The sequence below is a fragment of the Etheostoma cragini genome, chromosome 3 (genome assembly GCF_013103735.1).
Source record: "Etheostoma cragini isolate CJK2018 chromosome 3, CSU_Ecrag_1.0, whole genome shotgun sequence".
Classification (NCBI taxonomy): Eukaryota; Metazoa; Chordata; class Actinopteri; order Perciformes; family Percidae; genus Etheostoma; species Etheostoma cragini.
This window is the reverse complement of record NC_048409.1, coordinates 6,992,577-7,013,506: the sequence shown is the minus strand read 5'-3', so window position 1 is coordinate 7,013,506 and position 20,930 is coordinate 6,992,577. Positions and strand designations below refer to the sequence as shown.

General features: G+C 40.3%; 1 protein-coding gene and 1 long non-coding RNA gene across 3 annotated transcripts in view; both read right to left on the bottom strand.

Moving 5' to 3' along the window:
- Positions 1–4,791: 4,791 nt before the first annotated feature.
- Positions 4,792–20,930, bottom strand: part of pitpnm3 (PITPNM family member 3) — a 98,616-nt gene continuing 82,477 nt past the window's right edge. For both annotated transcript variants that reach the window (XM_034867174.1, XM_034867175.1), the window contains exons 11-20: positions 15,999–16,208; positions 15,702–15,850; positions 12,940–13,056; positions 8,944–9,060; positions 8,697–8,845; positions 8,364–8,513; positions 7,941–8,124; positions 7,599–7,727; positions 7,043–7,431; positions 4,792–5,676 (exon numbers count right to left, since the gene is read on the bottom strand). In XM_034867174.1, coding sequence (XP_034723065.1) covers positions 7,117–7,431; positions 7,599–7,727; positions 7,941–8,124; positions 8,364–8,513; positions 8,697–8,845; positions 8,944–9,060; positions 12,940–13,056; positions 15,702–15,850; positions 15,999–16,208 — 1,520 coding nt within the window. In that variant the 3' untranslated portion in view covers positions 4,792–5,676; positions 7,043–7,116. The remainder of the gene's footprint in view (positions 5,677–7,042; positions 7,432–7,598; positions 7,728–7,940; positions 8,125–8,363; positions 8,514–8,696; positions 8,846–8,943; positions 9,061–12,939; positions 13,057–15,701; positions 15,851–15,998; positions 16,209–20,930) is intronic.
- LOC117941945 lies at positions 17,237–17,645 on the bottom strand. Its single transcript, XR_004656009.1, has 2 exons — positions 17,532–17,645; positions 17,237–17,313 (listed from the first exon to the last, which is right to left on the bottom strand). It is a non-coding gene; the product is annotated as an uncharacterized LOC117941945 (long non-coding RNA).

The following is a 20,930-nucleotide window of genomic DNA, read 5'->3' as shown; positions in this document are numbered from 1 at the left end:
TTTCCTTATTAAACCTAGACAGGAAAATACAATATGGTGTCAGGATGAAAGAGAATGCATCGGTAGTGACACTTGACGATGAAAAAAACACATTTATCGCATAGACTGGCCAAATGTTTTCCATGTCCTTGAACTAGGTGATGACTTCCTTCACTGGATGAAGGTGCTATATGCGGCGCTAAAAGCATCTGTATTGACTAATGGAAAACGATCTGCTGTCTTCCCACTTGGGAGTGGCACTGCACAGAGCTGCCAATTGTCACCCCTTCTCTTTGCATTAGCAATAGAGCCATTAGCTAAGGCCATCTGTGTAGATTCTTGCTAAAGGCACACAAACACAGCATAAAATATCCCTTTATGCTGACGAAATATTATTGTACTTAAGTAGCATGGTGGCATCTATTCAACATTTTTTTGAGCTTATACATGTTCTCTACATTCTCTGGATACAAAATCAATTACTTGAAATCTGAGTAAATGTCCCTCTCTAGGCAGGACTGATGTTTTACTGCTGATGCGTCTCGATTTAGATGGTCCCCTTCAAGGTTCACTTCTTTAGGCATCCACGTTACCCCTTCTCTGCCTGGTCTGTTTCAGGCTAATTTTGTTCCACTTGTTCACCGTATTAAACAAGACCTCACTTGTTGGTCCAGTCTCCCACTGTCGTTTCTGGGCAGGGTACACTTATTAAAAATGAACTATTTATCCCTATTATCCCCTCTCACTATTTTCCCCCTTCCAAACGGTTCCTATGTTACTGACATAAACGTTTTTGTCAGAGCTAAAAAGTGCACTTATAGCTATTCTGCGGCAAAATAGGGAATCAAGATTAAAACTAGCCCGCGTACAAATTCCACTTAACAGTGTGTGTGAAGCTGCGGGCAACTATGCCGCGTTTGTCTGCCGGTGATCGCGTCAGTTTTGTTGGAATGCTACATGTTGTGTGTGTGTGTGTAAAAAGAAGCTTAAGACTATGTGGTTAAACAGTTAGACTGTATAGGAATTGTAGGATTTAAAATGTCTATGCCATTTCTTAGCTAGTTTGTGGGTTAGCCTTAACCGCCCATAACCGTGGACTTCGATATGCAGCTTAAAAACAGGTACTTTATGTGGATTTGTGTTTGTGTATGTTTGTGTATCTCTTAGACCAATGATAATGTTACGAGGTATGACAGAACAGTCCAAAATGTGATAACAGTGGGGAAACACTCGAGGGAGAAGGTTAGGATGGCGAGGCTGCCTCGGATGGATGGGATGGCGAGGGATGGACAGATGGGAGCAATCGTTTTAAAAGGTTTAATGGTTAAGGTTATGTGTTTAAGCAGTTACATTGTGTGTGATTTTCAAGGGTTTACTAGTCATTGCTTTAGACTGTAAGGTTGTTTTTTAATGCAGTTTTAGCCATCTTAGTAGTTAGCTGTAACCGACCCCAGCCAGGAGGGTCCGCCCATTGCTGTGAGCGTGGTGACGTTGGGGGTCTGCGTGCATGGGGGACCAATGATTAGCGTTTAAAAAGGATCAACATGCCAGACCTGCAGAGGATTTATTTTTCTCAGTGTGTGCAAAGATAAGAAGAAGGTTTTTGCAACCAGAGGCTGAGGAATGAAAATTGAAGCCATATCCTGCCTCTAACAAGGAATAAGAGGAGTGGTTTGAAAACATCTTCCTTATACAGTTGTGTGATTGGGAGATATTGAAGAAACAGTTTTCTACCATTGACTATGTCATCAGAAGAGATAGTACAAGAAGCTCTTATGAGAAGATTAAAAAAAACTGATATTTGATGACGGGGGACAACATCCCCTGCCACTACTGCAACCCCTTTATAGACCTGAACTCGTCAGCCACAAAGACTAAGAAACGGTTGGTAATTATATGTGTTAACTAATTGTAAATTAGCGCATTTGACACCTCCTCTGCCGCCCTCTCTTTTGATCCAATCACCTCCGGCTTATCGTCAACCACCTGATGTCACACAGCTGGCCAGAGTCTTTCAGTTTGTCCAGACATCTTGGAGTGGGATCAACCAGACGGCCTGGTGTCAAAGCTGTTTATAGGCAGCTTGATTTAAGAGTGCACTGATTAAACGTTAGGTCTTCCTGAAAGAATTTACAATAAGCTACATTAGTCCCACCTATATACTACTCACAGCCAATGTTCCCAGTCTGCTGGACCCACCACATTATTAGGCCTTTAAATGAATAAGGAGTATGAGTTTGGCTCATAACTACCTATGCCTCTTACTCATTAATGACAGTGTGGCACACTTCCATATCTTTGGGCAAGACACTGAACCGTAAATTGCCCCCAATGCTACGCATCAGAGTGTACATGTGTGTGAGTGTTTATCTGTTGAGCAGGTGGCACCTTGTACGGCAGCCTTGGCCACACTGTATGAATGTGTTTGAATGGTTCCAGTACTACGTAAAAGCGCTTTGAGTAGTCGTTAAAATTAGAAAAGCGCTATTTAAGAACAGTCCATTTGCATTTATTGGTTAAGCAGACGTGCTGCTCTGATGATCAAATCAAACCGGTGGTTGATTAAGGTCAAATAGGTAGTGAATGGTAAAAAAAAAAGTAAAGTTGGAGGAAGGTTTCTAAGTTTGACAAAGCCTTATGAAATCCAAATAGGGGATTTCATATTCAAGTCTGATGCCACAACAATAAAACTCTCATCCCATTATATAAAATAATGCGTATCGCCGGTGATTCGGCTTCCACTACCAGAGATGAGGAGTATGTGTACTCCTCAAACAAAACTAAATTCTTTATCTGTGAAATATCTTTATTTAAGCAATAACGACTGATTCACTGAGTCCAATAAACACGATAACATTTTCATCATCACAGTAGATCTGTACAAAATAATACACTTTGAAACAGTGAAATCAGGTGCTTTGTCCTCAAAAGGCCAGTGTCAAAAACTCAAAAGACCAAAATAAGACCACAAATATAAATAAATAAAATCTAAAAGAGGCTGTAACACAATGTTAGTTAACTTACTAAATCTTAATAAATGGCAAATTAGGTCAATACCCAATAGTTAAGTAATGATTTGGTGAATAATAATCATTTGACAAGATTAATTGGAACTTAAATTCATATACTCATATTAAATTGAAGGCAATAATTGTGTAACTCTTAAAGCTCTCAATAAATACACATTTTTACATTGTATATCCTGTTATTTTTTTTCTGTGATATCAGGATTATTTAACTTCAGCACTGTGAAAAAAGAAAAGAAGAAAAAACTGGAAATGTATATGATTTGTCAGTTTCCATTCTAAATGAGTAAACCTCTATGGTAAAAGTAAGAGATAACAAAGGCCTGCCTCACTTCAGTGTTTCTTACCATTAAAAACTCATTTTAAGAAATTGAAGAACTTATTTGCATTTGTCTTAACATGTGGTGGTTGAATTTGTGTCCATGAGTTATTATTCACCTCTTATTATTAGTTAAATGTTCCACAAACATGACAATTGATAGCCATTAATGAAAAATATCAAATAATTAACATGCACAGAACAATTACCATTTAACCATTAGATCATTATTTGCCATTTACTAACATTGTTGTAAAAAAACAATGCTGCCCACCATAAATACTTCACTCCTCTACTGTAATACAGACTTATAAACTCACTTTGATTATCGTGTACACATGGACGGGAATGATAATTTTGTTGCCTGGATAACAATGTTTTAGTATTACCATTTTAAATGCTAAACAAAATGGAGTTAAGTATTTCAATATTGTTTCTACAACATTACACAATTACCAATAATGCTAATAGGTGTAATTACAGGGGTGGTACTACAGGGAGTCATACATACTTAATTGTAATCAAATATCTAATTACTGAAGAACCTATGTTGTACAGATGCTGAAAGAAAAACAAGACAGCTCCATTCTGACTGGCACGTTCCACTCAGCTTTGCAGGGATTCCGTTAAACCAAGAGCCCCTTAGAACTCATAAGCCTTTCTTCTTTCATAACAGGTATAAAAACCTCATCTAAGTAATCCTCTCACTCACTCCTTCAATCCAAACCTATTAAAGACACGCTCAGTTCTGAAAAGCCAGCAGTAGTGAGCTGCAGTGATAACATGCTGTATGCCAACACTGGCCTACCTGTGTCTTCTGATTCCTCTGTAGAAGCATTTACTTGTTACAGCTGTCTTCATGTTCACAATAAATACAACTCTACAATAAATAAACCTAGACACTCAATCCCACACGCATGTACATATATACAGAATCTAAAACATGTCAAAGCAAAATACCAATTACATAAAATGCACTTTGTCATGTAGTAACAGTAAAACTCAATACTTTGGTCAAACAAATCATACAAGTTTGCATGTCTACACAACATCAAATACAATTTAAGGCAAAAATCAACCTTTCAACAAGTCAAACAACAAAAGGTTTAAAAACATACATTGAAAATATTTCTATTTACAATATTTGCTCATAGAAAAATATGTTTGACTTAGAGAGTTTTGAAACATGGCCACAGTAAGACTCAATTCAAACCAGAGTTCACAAGACAGCATCGGATATCAACACAAATCTATTGGTTCCAGTGCAGCTGTAGTAAATGGATGCACGGGCATCCCGGTGGAATTTCAAATGGCATGGGGTGTATTGTACAATATTCTGCAAGCTACTGCATCTACTACCAAGTAACTAAACTAATGCTGCCAATGATGATAATGACATCATTAAGCACGTCATTTTAAGCACGTAGAAGTTCTGATCACTTTTTACATCTGTCTATCAATCTGTAAACATTTTTTGTTTCTGTTTAAAACTTCTATTTGTTACAGTAACCAACAGGCAGCAACAGTGCACAATGTGCAGGGAAAACTAGAACTACAAATACAATAAAGTACAAATACAACTCTTTGTTTCTGAAGTGAGTACTGCAGCTAAATTGAGAACCACTGCGATGTAGTTCAATAGTGCAAATGCGACCTCAGGGGCCCGAGCCGTGCGCGAGCTGACACGGTCTGAGGCGGCTTTCGGAAGGCCTGTTCTGCCAGACTGGTTGAGGGGACGGAAGGGGGTAGTAAGTCAGCCACAACGCGAGGGAGACAGCTATCAGTGGAAATGGAATGCAGGCAGAGGCCGGTGTTTGGCAAGGTCAGCTCACTGGGACTTCAAATCGCAGAGCTTGTGTACACATTGAACCTAAATGTCACAGTGCTTCTGTGTCCAAAGGCCCACACAGAGATGATGAGTGTCAACTATTTACATGGGTGGCTGGTTAGTGCAGAAGTCAGTCAAGATGGCCACCTGTCAGCACAGCAGTCTGCTCATCTTTTGCAAATTCAGCTTGAATGTCCCCTCTGTTGTCTAATTTGTCATCCTTTGAAGTGTTTGTGTGTGCATAAATATATGTGTATAGTGATTATCTCAAGTACATTCTTTTGATTCTACATTTGGACACAATTTTAGCTCGACACAGACATTCGCAAAAGTCATTGCCATCCCTCGGCAACTGCTTAAAGTTTCAGGCACAAAGACTAAGTGACGTAATCCGCAGAGCGGGTTATGAAAAAAAAAGAACCGAAGAGGTGGCAAAGTGTGGAGGGCCAAGTAGGAGGTAAAGCTGAGCTGCGACGGATACCAGCAGAGGATCCAATGTACATGTACAGTAGGTAGAGGTGACACTGTCAAATGAGAGAGGAAATATTAGTGAAGCCTCTCACATTCCAGGAAAAGTCAACATATTGATTGCATGTTATGGATTAGCATATTTGTTCCTACAAGCTCTCATGGTGACACAACTCTAGTTTCCATTATTGCACAGACAATATTTCTTAATCATTTCAAGCATGGGAGAACATTGCAGATGTAGCTCATCAGTACTTGCATAATCACAGGCAAATTTACCTTCAGTCCTCACAGGGAGCTGCTGCTAATAATAGCAACTCAGGTTGCCACATGAATAATTGCAAAATTGCACATCGTTTTTTTTCCTTTCTTTCTGCTCTGAGGCTTCACGCTTTTTTTTCCAATAAAAAATAATAATGCCTCTGTGACTAAAAGTGTAACATCCATAATGTATCAGGCACATTTAAAGAACATTATCTAATCAAGGTGGACGTTTATTGACTTTGCTGGATCTCAACGGAGGCGAGCAAAGTCAATCTGTGTTTACTTCAAAGCTTCAACCTCTTAAAGGCTGAACGCAGCCAACGCAGGGAATTAAAATTATTGAAATTATTCAACAAGGCTATAGGGATTGCTATTTTTACACAGGATACAACAAAATACAACTTCCGAGGAGTTGTAGCAATCCGAAGAGGTGGCGCTCAGTGGTAGAGCGCCTGCCAATCAGAAGATTGGTGATTTGTAGTTCCATGTCGAAGTGTCCTTGGGAAAATCAGGAGAATTAATTGTGTTTTCACAAAATATGAGGGACTGATGCATGCCTTTGGTCTGCTCTGGGATTTTTTAAATTGAAGGGACACTCCACATATTTTTCACTTGGAGTACTACTCAGTCTGTGAAAGGCTGTCGCATAATGTATTTTGAGGATGTGGGGGAGGCTTTTTAAAGTCTGAAATAACCCTGATGATTTCATCAGATTTATCTGGGCTCGTGCTTTTATAACAGAAGGTCTGTGTTACAAACCGGAGGTTAAATAATGTGGGAATGTAGGAGGCAGTGTGGGTCAATTATTGGAATTATAGACTCCAGTGTTTTTTGTGCTTAACCTAAACTTGGGATAAAAAGTCAGGACCTCTGCTCGGAGTCCCTCAACTTCATGGAAGTGCTTTAAACAACTTGGTACGTAAACTGCGATGTTTACAATAAATGTATTAGGCAATTTCTTTTCTGTTCATCTTTGTTTTTCAGACTGTTTTTCATACAGCTTGTATATGGTTTACTGACTGCCTCTGTTCACTGCTTGGAAGTACAGTGGTATTGTCACTGATAAAATTGGGGGCCAAAATAATAGTTTTAAGTTGTAACATATTAATAGTTGGACATGTTGTTTAAATCTCCCCATATTTAAACTTAAGTTCTCACATTGGCCCTAGACACTATGACCGGTTTGTTCTCCTCTTCTATCCTCCTGCAATCCTTCCATCTCTTTTTGGATGTCAGGGAGTGGTGTCTCCACGAAGTATGGAGGGCCGTCCCCATGGGCCTTGTCCACCCCCTCCCCCATGGTCCTTATCTGACTCCGGCTGGCTCTGGGCTCGCTCAGGCTTCGGGTTGGGTGTGCACGGTGGGTCGGGCTGTTGCACTGACATGGTCCTGCGCAGGTGGGTGCGCTTACACAAGAAGTCAGGCTTCGCTGAGAGACCAAATGAGCCCTTCCTAAGAACCATACGAACTGAAGGGGATTTCTTGGGTCTGGCTCTGTGCCCAAACTGAAGGGTGGAGAGGTGCGCTGCATAGCCCTCGCTCAGGAACTACACATACCACACAAAGAAAGGGTTAGAAAATCAGAAAGAGAGTTGTGAGAGGATTAAAGTAAATGAGAAAAACCTAGAGGAGAACTAAAACCTTTCAAGTGAAATAGGCAGATAGAAACACCATGAAATGCTCCTGAAGACAGAGATAAAAGAAATGAAACTACCTGGCACTGATTTTGGTACTTCTTTGAAGGTCTGCCAACAATGTAGATCTGTGGGGGGCAGAGGCCGAGCATGTTGTAAACAGAGATGTCCTTCATGGAGCCATAAGCAGAGTTGATCTTAATGTGACACTGGTGAGAGAGGGAATAATCAGTCAGAGATGTGTGTGGCATTTCAATGCAGCACAACCCAAGGCTACAACACACAGCTCGCAAAAGAGTAATGTGGAAGACAGGAATCGAGATCCCTGTAGAGCAAAGAACAAAATGTTTCACATGCTTTGTCAGAAAGCGTAACTGCCCAGTTAATGTCAGAACAAAGGATGGCTTGTCTTAGAACTGTACCTCCTGTATGAGGTTCCTGAGGAAGATGGTCTTTTGTCGCAGGGGATCATGAACCAAGCCTTCAGAAAAAAAGATCATTCCATGGGGAAAATTGTGCTGCGAGAGCCAGGACACCACACGCTGCTTCTGCATATCAGGGCGGCCTGTGATGTAGATGATCAGGTATCCCAGGTCCTGCCAATGTCTGCATGTGAAAACATGGCATCAAACACACTTCGAAGTCCCTTTGATCAGTAGTGGCAATCTCACGGTGTGAGAACACGCTTAAATGATTTAAGCACCAGTTAACATTCACTCCTTAATGTGTGTCCTTCTAAAGCTTTTTGTCAAACTCCGAAGATGAAATTAATACACAGACACAGACACAGACACACACACATACAAACACACACACACACACATTCTGAAGCTGTAACCAGTTACCTTACGACATCAACGGCTCCGGGGCGAACCTTGGGGTCACTGCCCATTATTGACACACTAGCAGCAAAAGAGCCATCAATGCTGAAGACCACACACTCCATGCTCCGTGGCAACACAGTCAGGTAGGCCTCAGCGCTAGTTTGATCGCCCCTTGGCATAGAAAAAGAAATAGAAACTGGATTTTCTAAACATAGCACGGCCCATTATACTGCACTCTCTAGCTAGAAGAGGGCACAAATATAGGACTTGTGACTTATGCTCTCATGTTTCTGTGTAATGCATTGTAATTGATAATGCAACACTCTGAAAAGGGCAGGCTACATGGAGGCTTACTTGACCACCATTTTAATCGGATAGACTCCCAGGCCGAGCTTCTTGCTCTTTGGTATGGTGTATGCCACTCTGCCGCTGCTGTTTGTCACCTCCGTGTCAAAGTGCACCCAGCGTCCAGACTGAGGTTGTGTCATTAGCAGGATATCCACCTAAAAGAGGCAGGACGGGTCATCATGTTGGGGATTATTTACGTTTCAGATACGGAAAAAGTATATCTGTTATAACCAATCATTTTGCTGGGTTTCACCTTTTCTCCAGTCAGAGTGACCATGTCCAAGGGACCATACATGAAGCGACCAACCAGAGTTTGAGGCCCATCTTCGGTGGCAATTACATCATTCACCCTGTGGTTGGCAGTGACGTTCTACAGTAGTTAACAACAAGGAACATAAGAAGCACAGTTCAGTCAGAACACTCCAGTCAAAGATTTTACTGTGATGACCTATTGTTATGTTATGCTCTGGAACCAATCTCAGCATCCACTGATGAAGGCTGTGAGATGAGGTAAGTAGCTCTGAAAAAAAGCTACTAAGTGGACTTTGAATTTAGATTTATTCACACATTAAGACTCCAAGATCAAGGATTAACTTCTAACTTAGAAGAGCCAGATAACGTTTGATGAACATGAACAAATACATAAAGCTTCTTCAGTTGATATTTTATATTAACGATGGATCTAAGAAATTATGTACAAGGGCTCACTTCTAGTGATAAACCCATAGGGAATTATCACCAGACTCCATCTAGGGAGAAAAAAACTCCGTTTTTTGTTCACTATCACTTCTCTCATTAGTGTTGTTTCCAGAGGCAGCCGACTGATGCTTATTCAGTGAATTAACTCTTAAAACCTACCCCACGCTACCTCCCTAGGAGCAAACCACAGACAGTCAAAGTTAGCAACAAGTTTGTGAACATATTGGAGCAATTCATAGTTAAAAAAGCCACTTATTTACTTTATTTGCTTTTCTGCTTGATAAGTACAGTGGGGCTCGAAAGTTTGGGCACCCCAGGTAAAAATGTGTATTAATGTCTATAAAGAAGCCAAGAAAAGATGGAAAAATCTCCAAAAGGCATCAAATGAAAGATAAGACATTCATATAATGTCACAAAAAGTTAGATTTTATTTCCACCATTTACACTTTCAAAATAACAGAAAACAAAAAAATGGGGTCTGCAAAAGTTTGGGCACCCTGTAGAGTTAATACCTTGTACCGCCCCCTTTGGCAAGTATCACAGCTTGTAAACGCTTCTTGTAGCCAGCCAAGAGTCTTTTAAATCTTGTTTGAGGTATCGTTACCCATTCGTCCTTCCAAAAGTCTTCCAGTTCTTTGAGATTTCTGGGCTGTCTGTCACGCACTTCTCTTTTAAGGTCTATCCATAGATTTTCAATGTGTTGAGGCCAGGAGATTGTGACGGCCATGGCAAAACCTTCAGTTCATGCCTCTTGATGAAACCCACCGTGGATTTTGAGGTGTGTTTAGGATCATTATCCATTTGTAGAAGCCATCCTCTCTTTAACTTCAGCTTTTTCACAGATGGCATCAAGTTGTACCCAAAATTTGCTGAAATTTTATTGAATCCATTTTTCCTTCTACTCGGGAAATGTTCCCTGTGCCACTGGCTGCATTTAAAACCTTAAAATGGACATCACCTGGTCTTTCCAAACGATAATTGAGAATAATCCATGACACTGTCAGGGCGGTGCATGCTATAAACTCTGCAGGGTGCCCAAACGTTTGCAGACGCCATTATTTGGTTATGTTCATTGTTATTTGGGAGCAACTGTAATGTAACCTTCCAGAGAAAAGTGTAACTGTACTACTGTATTAATCTTCCTTGTCTTGTTCTTTTCTCCATACTGCACCATTCAGAGAGGAACAGTAAGCAGCAGAAAAGCACTAATGCATTTTAATAGCATATTATAGGCACACTAATGTATTATTCTCACACTATTGTGGGCTACTATGACAGAAATTGTAATTCTCCTGCTGACTTTGCTGACATTTCTGGCACCTGGAGAATTTTGCATGCCACACATGCTCTTTTTCAACATCCTGCTTTCCCCACATAGTTAGACAACTCTGTGTTTTTGCCCTGAAGATAGTGTGATACAAAATACAATTCCCTTAGCAAGCCTGCGCAGGATTTAATCTTTAAGAAGAGCTGTCCCAGTTTACAAAAAAACATTCTATAACACAACTCTATGAGTACAAAAAAGCAACAGCAACATCAACAAAGGCCTTATGATGATTCCATCTTTGTTTGTTGCAGTGGTTTTTATCAGGCTGTAATGACATTGTGGTTACCTGAAGATGCACTGCTATTTAGTAACAGCACTCACCTAAAGATAATGGAGCGTCTTCACATTTTAAATATTGCTGAGTGCTGATGTAATCAAACATGTATTTTATTGTTTCACCACATCAGCTAATGATAATTGATTGATGTGACATCTGACAACGGAAGCTAAACATTTCCAGCTGTTATCCTGCTTTACCTTTGAAAACAACTAATTGTTTGCCAGCACGTTGTCTTCCTTACTGATCCAGTGATGGCACACATGCAGAGTAAGCAAACCAAATATAAACACACCTGGGCACACACACACAGACACACACATACACATGCACACACACAGCATAACATAAATAAAAATCAAAAGCTACTGTGGGACTTGAGGAGGCCTGACAGTGTTCATCTCTTTCCCCAACACAGTTCATTAGGGTCTCTGTGCCGTCATATGTGAAAACTACAAGCGCCTCAGTATCAACATCCGCTCACATCGAACGTGTGGAAGGGATGAGTTGCAGAGTCAGACCACCTCCTGTGAGAGAGCTGCATGTACAAGAGACAACAGCAACACTAGCGGTCCCTTTCTGGCGGGGACAAACACTTCTACAAAGTCGATGGGAGATCAGAAATAGACTCTCTGAATAGTATCACTCTGCAGCAGATGATCCGGCTGTACCTAGATTGAATCAGCCCGGAGCACGGCTCATAATCTCCACATACTGAATGGTATTTAGGACGGGCAACTTTTTCAGAGCTGCTTTTCTTTGAGCTGAATACACCCATGCTAAACTTGACTAAAAAGAGGCATACAAATCAAACCAAACCAGCTATTAGGCCAACTGACAGAATCAAGCAAATCTGGCAAACCATGGATTATTTTCAGTAAGCCTAATAGCTGGTTCGATTTGCACTGAGAGATGATTTTATGGAAAGTTCCTCATGCAAACTCTAGGAATGGTGAAGGGTATATGATGAGGTGAGGCCAAGGGAACTTGATCAGGGTGCATAGTATCCTGATTCATGAAATAACTGGCCTTTAATATTAGATATCTGCCTGCCTCTATGGGAATTTAACTTAGGGGTGTGTATACTTATGCCCCCCTGTATTTTAAGGAAGAACATTTATTACATTAATTATCATACATTATTCATTAACAAAGAAAATTGGTGTCCTTAAAGTTTGGATTTTTCCTAAAGTTTTAGTTAAGGCATTAAGATCAATTCCAAAAAGATAATTTTTTTTCATTCCTCTTTTAGTCAACTTTAGCATGGATGTAGTCACTTATGCTAAGCATACATCAGAAACACATTACTGGGCCAAGGGCGAGGCATGAACAAGACGACACTGACAAAAGAAAACCTTTGCAGGCTCAAAAAGATATGTTTCCATGGTATTCCGGTTTCATAGTTCTATTTATAGCATCATGAAAAGCAAGCCATAACTAAATTCTTGTCTTTAGAAACTGGCAGATAAAAGGAGCACTTGGTGGATGGCAATATGACCTTGATTGTTCTACACTGCAGGGCTCAGAAGCATCAGGTAATTTTGTGTGTCTGCCTGCTTCAGTGTTTCAAGGTGAAAGTGTGGGTGTGAGTGTGAGTATTGAGGAGATTCAGGTCGCTGGCTGTTCTAACGACACTGAAGCACTACAACCTCTTCAGTTAGTAATAACTGTATATTTAGTTTGAATGAATGCAAGGCCATGGTGGCAGAAGAATAATACCTAATGTGTGCATTTGTGTGGGTGGGTTTATTTCTGGCAATGAGAGGCACCTTAGAGACTATATACAAGGTTTTCTACTGTTGTCCAGGCCAAGGTGCTTTGTTACATAAAGTTTGAATATGAGCTTCTAAAAGTGATGTGAGTTGTCATGAATTCATATTTCTGGTAGCAGAACAAGCTGGTGCTAAAGTATATTTATACAAAATGAAGTACAAATAATTCATTACCCTTAGTTTGACATGTGTCCTGCGTCTGAGCCATTTTTCTCGTGGGCTGGAGGGAGAGAACGGAGCAGAGCCCAACTTGTCCGCTTCCTGGGTCTTCACACAGTCACATCGCATGAGCTGTCAATTAACACAGGCGTTACACAGCAGACATTTCCACAAACAAGCCTTTAAAAACAAATCCTTCCTGTAAGCAGACAGAACAGGTTTGTTCATCAGTAATAGTCTCACAAAGGGTTTCTACAGGTTTCACAAAGTCAAATTTAGGACATTTTAAGACCATTATAATTTAAATGATTAACCTATATCAGCGCTTTTTAAGACCCCACGGAAACCCTGTTCACCTTAAACTTTATTGCACATTTAAAAATACTACTACTACTACTAATAATAATAATAATAAAATGAAAGTTTTGTTATAGGGAGGCTTGGATTTAAAGCTGGAGTTATGTTTAGGGATCTTAGATCATGATTCTAATGGAAATCTTTTGTCACAAGAGTAGCACTGACACAGATTAAGGGCTCAGGGCAGATTTGAAACTTGAATAAAATTACTGCGCACACTACTTGAAAGAAGCTATGTATATTATTCTTGACTCTTGGATGTAGAAAAGCTTCTTGTTTAACATTGGAAAGCATTCTTACATACTGTGAGCTCAGTATGGTATTTTAAGGGCTGCACACAAAACATTTTTTTTTTAAGCTGGTGTAAAATTCCAAGCCGGTCCTTTACTATGATGCAGCATCGAGTGGAGCTGAAAGCCACTGAACCAAAACAATGATCGTTGGGTTCATTAGCTTCCTGATGGCGTCGATAGCAGTTCTTTTTTCCTGTGTGCTCTGCTTATTCCCCTCACGTTTTCTCACAAAGATGACATGCTGCAGCAGATAGTAGCAGGGTGAAAAAAAATCGTTCTTCTTTTCTTCTCTGGAAACTCTGCTTCTAATGATCAAGTTCAAAGACGGCCAGTGCCTTCATGAACTTTCAACATGACAGAACGTGATACACCTATTTATTTATTCCTTTTTGTGCCTGTTCTTTCTCACTGTCTGAGGATTCAGAGAACATGCTCAAGCAGCTCAGTTGGTAGATGGTGGTGGTAACACTGCCAAGGCTCAGTATACTGTATGCACTGGTGGCACTTTAAGACTCTTCTGATCAAATCTTTATGACTTAAAGTTGATGAAAGAGGTAAGGAAAAGCCTGGACACTTAACTGAAGAACACATTTGTAAACCTTTAAAATCTTAACCCGCCATTAAAAGAGTTGGCACCACATATTTGCCTACTGTCCTACACGTTTACATAAAGCAGCATTTTCAGTCATAAATTCAATTGTGTTTGATGAAATGGCTCCAACTTGCCTGAGGCTCAGCTGTAAGGAGAAGATGAATCCTAAACATCTTCACACAAGACAAAGTGTTCCAACTGTTTGTGGTGATCCTTCCCATCATTTTGCAGACTATCGCAAAATGCCCACAATCTTGAAAAATGGGTCATCATCTAGTTTGTTCTGAACTGTAACTCCATATGTCATGACTCAGGACTGGATTATACATCACAATATACACAATATTTTTGGTTAAAATGTTTTGGGAAATCTCTCTAAAAATGGCTTATTTCTTATTCTGGCTATTTCCTTTGCCATGAAGTGGTGTTAATGACATTACTGGCTTGTGGTTCTGGGTATAAATATTCATAACATATCCTCTAACATGTCCACTGCCTCTACTTTTTACCTCCTACTGTACATCTTTCTTGTAGGTGGTTTTGTTATGATTTACAGAATCATAAAGTTTGTAGTCTTGCATTGCCAGACCTTCCTCTACAGCGCTGCGGAGGAGGATCTGGCTAGTCCACACAGCATTCTGTGATGGGAGAGAAATGTGCTCTGGTTTATTGGCATTTCTTTCAAACAATCACCATCAACTTGCCGGACGGAGCCATGGTACCTCTGCAAAATAGTCTCAGGAAGGAACTTGTTTTGGTAGAATATGTGTACGTTCAAAAGTTGTTTAAGTTGTGCAACAGAAAACTCAGATTGGACAGATAGTCTAGCTAGCTGTAGGGATTTACCCTGCAGAGATCTGAGGAGCAGGTAACCATAGTCATCAGCAATCCACCAGAGGTCTGAAGACCAACACAGAATAAGAGGCATGTAATGTCAGGCCTAAAATGAAAGACATCCAGAGGAAATTCCTACGGCAGCTGAACAAACCCGGAAGTGGAACAAATTTAATATAGACTATACAGTTTGAAACATTTCACCATATATCTCATAAAGAGCTTGATGGACGATGCCCTGTCACTGACATGTCATGTCATGTCAAAACAAACCCGAAGGCTGTGGACTTGGAGAAATTTGCATAAGACGCGGTGCATATGCTAACTCATGGCCTCAACAAGTCTGGAGATGTGCCATACTTTGTCACTTTATTCATCTAGTCCCAGAGCAATGTGATTAGAGAACCTCTCCACATTTGATTTGAAGTCTTTTGTAATCCCAGCTAGCAATTTTAAAGACAGGGATTCACACAGTTACTACTTTTCCCAGCAATGGGCTTTGTATTGTTATGTACTTTATGCTAGTTGCCCGCTGTTGACAATAAAGTATGCTAATAATGCACAGCGTCAGTTTTTAATGGTTTTGGTACGCTAATTAAAGGTTTTTAATATTTTATTTTAAATTATTGAGACAATGCTTTCCCAAATCTGTTAAACTATCTGAGGAAACAAACAATAGGCTGTCAAAGAGGTTTTCTCACCTGCCGGAGAACAAAGGCTGCTACATCAGTGGACTCCCAGTAGGATGCATGGAAAAGGTGAGGCAGAGCCACTGTTGGGAAGGCAGTCAGCACATCAGGGCAATACAAAGCATAATCCAGCCTTTTGGAGCCCCACCAGCTACTGGAAACTGAAACGCACACACATATGCAAGAATAACATTTAAAAATCTGGTCATCTTAAGAGCTGTGAAACCTCACAAATCTGAATTTATCTACAGCAGATAATTAAGGATAAATAATCTTCTCTGTCTCTCTCCTTCCATCCCTCCTACTCACTGTTTGCAATAGTGTTTCCCAGCTGGCCCATGGAACAAATCGACACTTCACTTTCAACACTGGTCACGCTGGCTCTACGACCTCCATCTTCTCCTCCTCCTCCTCCACCTCCTCCTTCACTCTTTGTCTCAGAGGACGTCTGTGAAGCTGGACCTTTAGGAGACTGCTCACTATCCAAAAACACATTTGAATGGCCTTGGATACTCTCCGCTAGGGAGGGTGAAAAGATGAGCAGAGGAGAAAAGACAAGGACAAACAGAGAGGGAGGAGGAAAGGAAATGCTTTGATCACACATCTGACTGGCCTCAATCTTTAAATCAATGCTGGTATTTTGCCTAATAGAGATAGTGCCTTACTGCACATTGATTTGCTTTGTGCTTTATTAAGGAAAACCAAAGACAAGCTCTAAGAACAATGACAGAAACGGCTTTTACACTTCATGGGGTTCAATTCAATTGTATTGACTTTGGAAGTCCCATAAACTCTTTAATGGATCGTGTGTTTGCGTGTAAGCATGTATAGTGACAGGTTTTTGTGTGTCATTGATGTACTAAAGCATCTCAAAAAAGTATGTTTTGAGATGCATGCCTGGAATTTCTGTAGCTTTTAACTGAGTGAATGGCTTGTGAATTGGCGGCTTGTTTTTTCTCAGGCGGATGTTTGCACGTGTATTTTTATGTGTTTTATTGTGACGCATAGTCTTGATGCAGCAATTTTCTCAAGAACAATTTATTCCCAAGGCAGACAAAAAAGTAACCTTAACCTTAAAAACATCTTGCTCTAGGCTCCTGCTGACAAGTTGAATCATTTTATCTGATTGGGTTCTTCTCTTCCACCGGCACGTCTCTACGCAGTTTTTCTTATTTGTTCACCAACAATACTGCACAAAAATGTTTTTCCTGGAGACGTGTTTTCACCAGACATCATGTGTCTACTTGTTATTCTCTAAGATGTAGAGCCTAGAAGGAGCATATTTCATCAATAATTTAATCGTTAGAGAGACAAGTGTCCAGTTCAACAGCACATTTATCTTTAACCCTACAATACATCCTGAGGACAAAAGGAACCTCACACTGAATGTAAGGCCATTCCACCAAACAGCATTGGCAAACATAGCTGAACAACAGAAGGCTGAACATCACGGCCATGAGGGCTCACCTCTTTCTTAGAGAACATTCACACAATGTTCTCCTCTTCTTACCTGTATTAGGAAACTCACAATGTTTTTCCAGCCAGCCTCTGGAGAGTGCTCGCGTCTGAATGAGCTAGCACTCAACCACTGCCCTACATATTGTGCTCCAGATGAAATGTTGACCTTGATAGGGCGGCACCTAGCTAATCCAGTAGGAACATGCGCCCCATGTAGGCTGAGTCCTTTGCAGCGGCCTGGGTTCGAATCCAACCTGTGGCCTTTTGCTGCGTGTTATTCCCTCTCTTTCTCTTGCCCTTTCCTGTCTATCCCCTGTCACTATAAAATAAGGGAAAAAGCACCCACCCCAAACAAAAATTTAAAATGTTGACCTCGGTGACAACCTATGAACTAATGTAATCCATACAGTATATCTGTATGGGTGTTACAAGCCAAGACTCAATTTGCAGATGACCCCACTTTTGCATCATGTCATTTACTCGCTCGCTAATGGAAATCTTGCTGCATCTCTGCAAACCTAACAGCTTTCTCAATTTTCTGTGTTTACGTATGACTCCCACTTCCACTATACACAATCTTTAGCATTTGTCCACTCGTGGACGGTGTATGTACCATGCCGGCATTCAATATTTGTAACTTAGGATGAGTTTTGCGGTTGTTTGTATTGAATGATCCCCAGTGATAGTCAGTTTTGCTTCATTAATTAGCCAGTTACTGGCAGATTAACACTTTCGCCGCTGCCTGCGGGAGTGTATATAAACCGTCGGATGCAGCCCCATGTTGCGCATTTTGTCTTAAAAGGATTAGCAATGCATCAGAATACAGATTGCCAGTTGCCTTTTTATGCCCAGACATGAAGGAGAATCAGATGTGGTCAATACATCTGGACTGTTGGTATGGTGAACATGTTAGAAATTGACACATTTATGAAACATGCGTACAACCTAAAACACAGGCGTAGGACAGGCGTATGCTGATTCCTACGCAAAGCAAGGCATTTATCAATTCAATCCAATTTCAATTCAATTTTATTTATAGACAAATTTATAAACAATGATCGTTGGGTTCATTAGCTTCCTGATGGCGTCGATAGCAGTTCTTTTTTCCTGTGTGCTCTGCTTATTCCCCACGCGTTTTCTCACAAAGATGACATGCTGCAGCAGATAGTAGCAGGGTGAAAAAAAATCGTTCTTCTTTTCTTCTCTGGAAACTCTGCTTCTAATGATCAAGTTCAAAGACGGCCAGTGCCTTCATGAACTTTCAACATAACAGAACGTGATACACCTATTTATTTATTCCTTTTTGTGCCTGTTCTATCTCACTGTCTGAGGATTCAGAGAACATGCTCAAGCAGCTCAGTCTGTAGATGGTGGTGGTAACACTGCCAAGGCTTTTCCTTAAAAGTCTTTTAAAGTGTTGTTAATGGCACCAAGTGAATCATTTCCATCTGCCATTTACCGACATATTTATTTTAGGCTTGTTTTTTTAGCCCCTCTGCTGTCCGGAGACAGGGTTGGAGTGGTGGTCAGGCACAAGGGTGTGGAGGATACAGAAGTCTGTCTCTGACTCATGACAAAAACACAAGTATATATATCCAGTATATATATTTAATATAGGTACACCTACATGCAGGCCTAAGAGCTTGCAATATTAGCCTGTATATTACTATTAGGAGTATGTCACGGATGTATATATTAAATAAACTTCAGCTGGAGTCTGATTTACTACGGCAACACTGGGATCTTATTCCATTCGGCATTCTTTCTTTTCTTCTTTTTTTGTAAAGCTTTATTAAAGTTATAAAAGTTCTACAGCCTACAATACCAGTTTTCAGGCTAACAAATATTACACACGTTACTGGAAATGAACCGGAGACTTCAGGGTTTCAATCTCCACCTCTGAAAAGTACTGCTTAGCCAGATTACATCTCACCATGTTGTAAATTGTAGGGCAGAGGCCTCAAAACCGAGAATATATTGGGGCATGATTTTTAAATTACAATCAATTCCAGCCACTTCATTTATCAATGTACAACCATTATAATGCTCTGATTGGTGTGATACAAAGTTTCATGAATCACACGTGAAGCCTGTCGTAAAAGGATTTCTGTGCTCATATCTGCACTGGTTTCTGTGTTAGGTTGATAAATGAGGGCCAGTGTGTTGGAATCAGTGATGCTAGATTGGATGGGTTTCTGGATGGTTTTGCTAATGGTTCTGCTTTCGAGGGCCATAAAATATCTTGTTGGTATGAAATCTAAAATACATTAACTAGTACAGTGCCTGTTAAAAAATGTGCCTGTTTGGAACGGGTCTTGTTGTGTCGTATGATCGTTAAAGCTTCAGTAGGTAACTTTTGCAAAAATGCATTTTTTACATATTTGTTAAAACTTTCACTATGTCCTGACAGTAGAATATGAGACGGATAATCTGTAAAAAAATCAAGCTCCTGTGGCTCCTGCCTGTGCTACTACTGCCACTTGCAGAAATACACCGCTCCCGGTAAGAAACAGCCAATCAGAGCCAGGAGGACTGTCTTAGCAGTGTCAATCACTCTCGTGTACGCGCTGCTCATACCCCTCCCCCGCACAGCGCGTACCGTGTTCAAGCTCAAGATTGTCTGTGTGCTGCAGCTGTTCTAATTGCGGAAAAACAACTTTTTAGGAAAACTGCCAATTTCTCGAGTGACACCTGCTCAGAAAACAAAGACGGGTAAACAGAAGAAGACTAATGACGGAAAGCGAGCTTAAAAGAAAGAATTAAACCGAGCCCGAAATTAAACGAGGGTCAACATTGGAGTGCCTTTTCAGAGGTAGATGGAGCTACGCCTCCTCAAAGGATTCAACACGGATTCAGAGCTAGACACATTTCTGCTTCACATGTAAGTATCCCTGCTTGATTTGTTTCATTTTTTAGGAACTACACAACTAAGATAACGATGGTTACAGTATCACTGGTGATAGCGCAAATCTCATTTTACTCTGTAGCTTGTTGCTAGGTCTAACAGTTAGCTTGTTAGCTTGTAGGGCGGCAGGAATGTTGTAGATAGCAGGTGAAGTTTACCTGCTAACTCCTTCACCCTCAGTATAAGCAATGTTGTTTTGAAACCTACATTTAGTAAGCCAAAATGTTTTTTTTGTCAATCACAATTAAATGTAGCTATGGTGAAACTAGTTTAATTGTGCGCTGTCCCTGTCAACGTTTGGCAAGGCAGAATTCTATTTTAGATTTATTTTTTTAAACATACATGTTTTCTTCCCCCTCAGGATGTAATTTGTAGATCAAATGTCTGACACCAGTTCTTCATGCTCCTTCAACAGGTCAGACATGCCCCCAGACACAGAGGCACGTGAAGAAATTGTCTTCAGTCCAAATCAAAATGTTCAGTATTTCCTTGTGCAGCTGATTTATTTTACCCATATGCAAAACAAAACCTAAGACATAGTTCTAAGATGTTGTTATTTCTTGCTTAGTGAGCTTCCTCAGTGATTCATCATTCCTACTGAAAGTTTAGCGTTTTTAATTGATCCAAAAGGTAATTCAGTAATGTACTGTGTAAAGGGCTGCTTTTGTTCTCACAAATGAGCGATTACATAAAAAATAACTTTAAACCCTTTTATTGAAAAATATTTACAAAAATGTTAATAGAAATATTTTAAATAAGCATTTTTTAACATAAAGTATTCAAAGTTTCTAAAGCACAGCACACAACAGCTATACACTCCTCTGAATAAATCCCCTGTATTGTCCATGACGATGTGGAAAGAATCGGGGGCCCTGCTT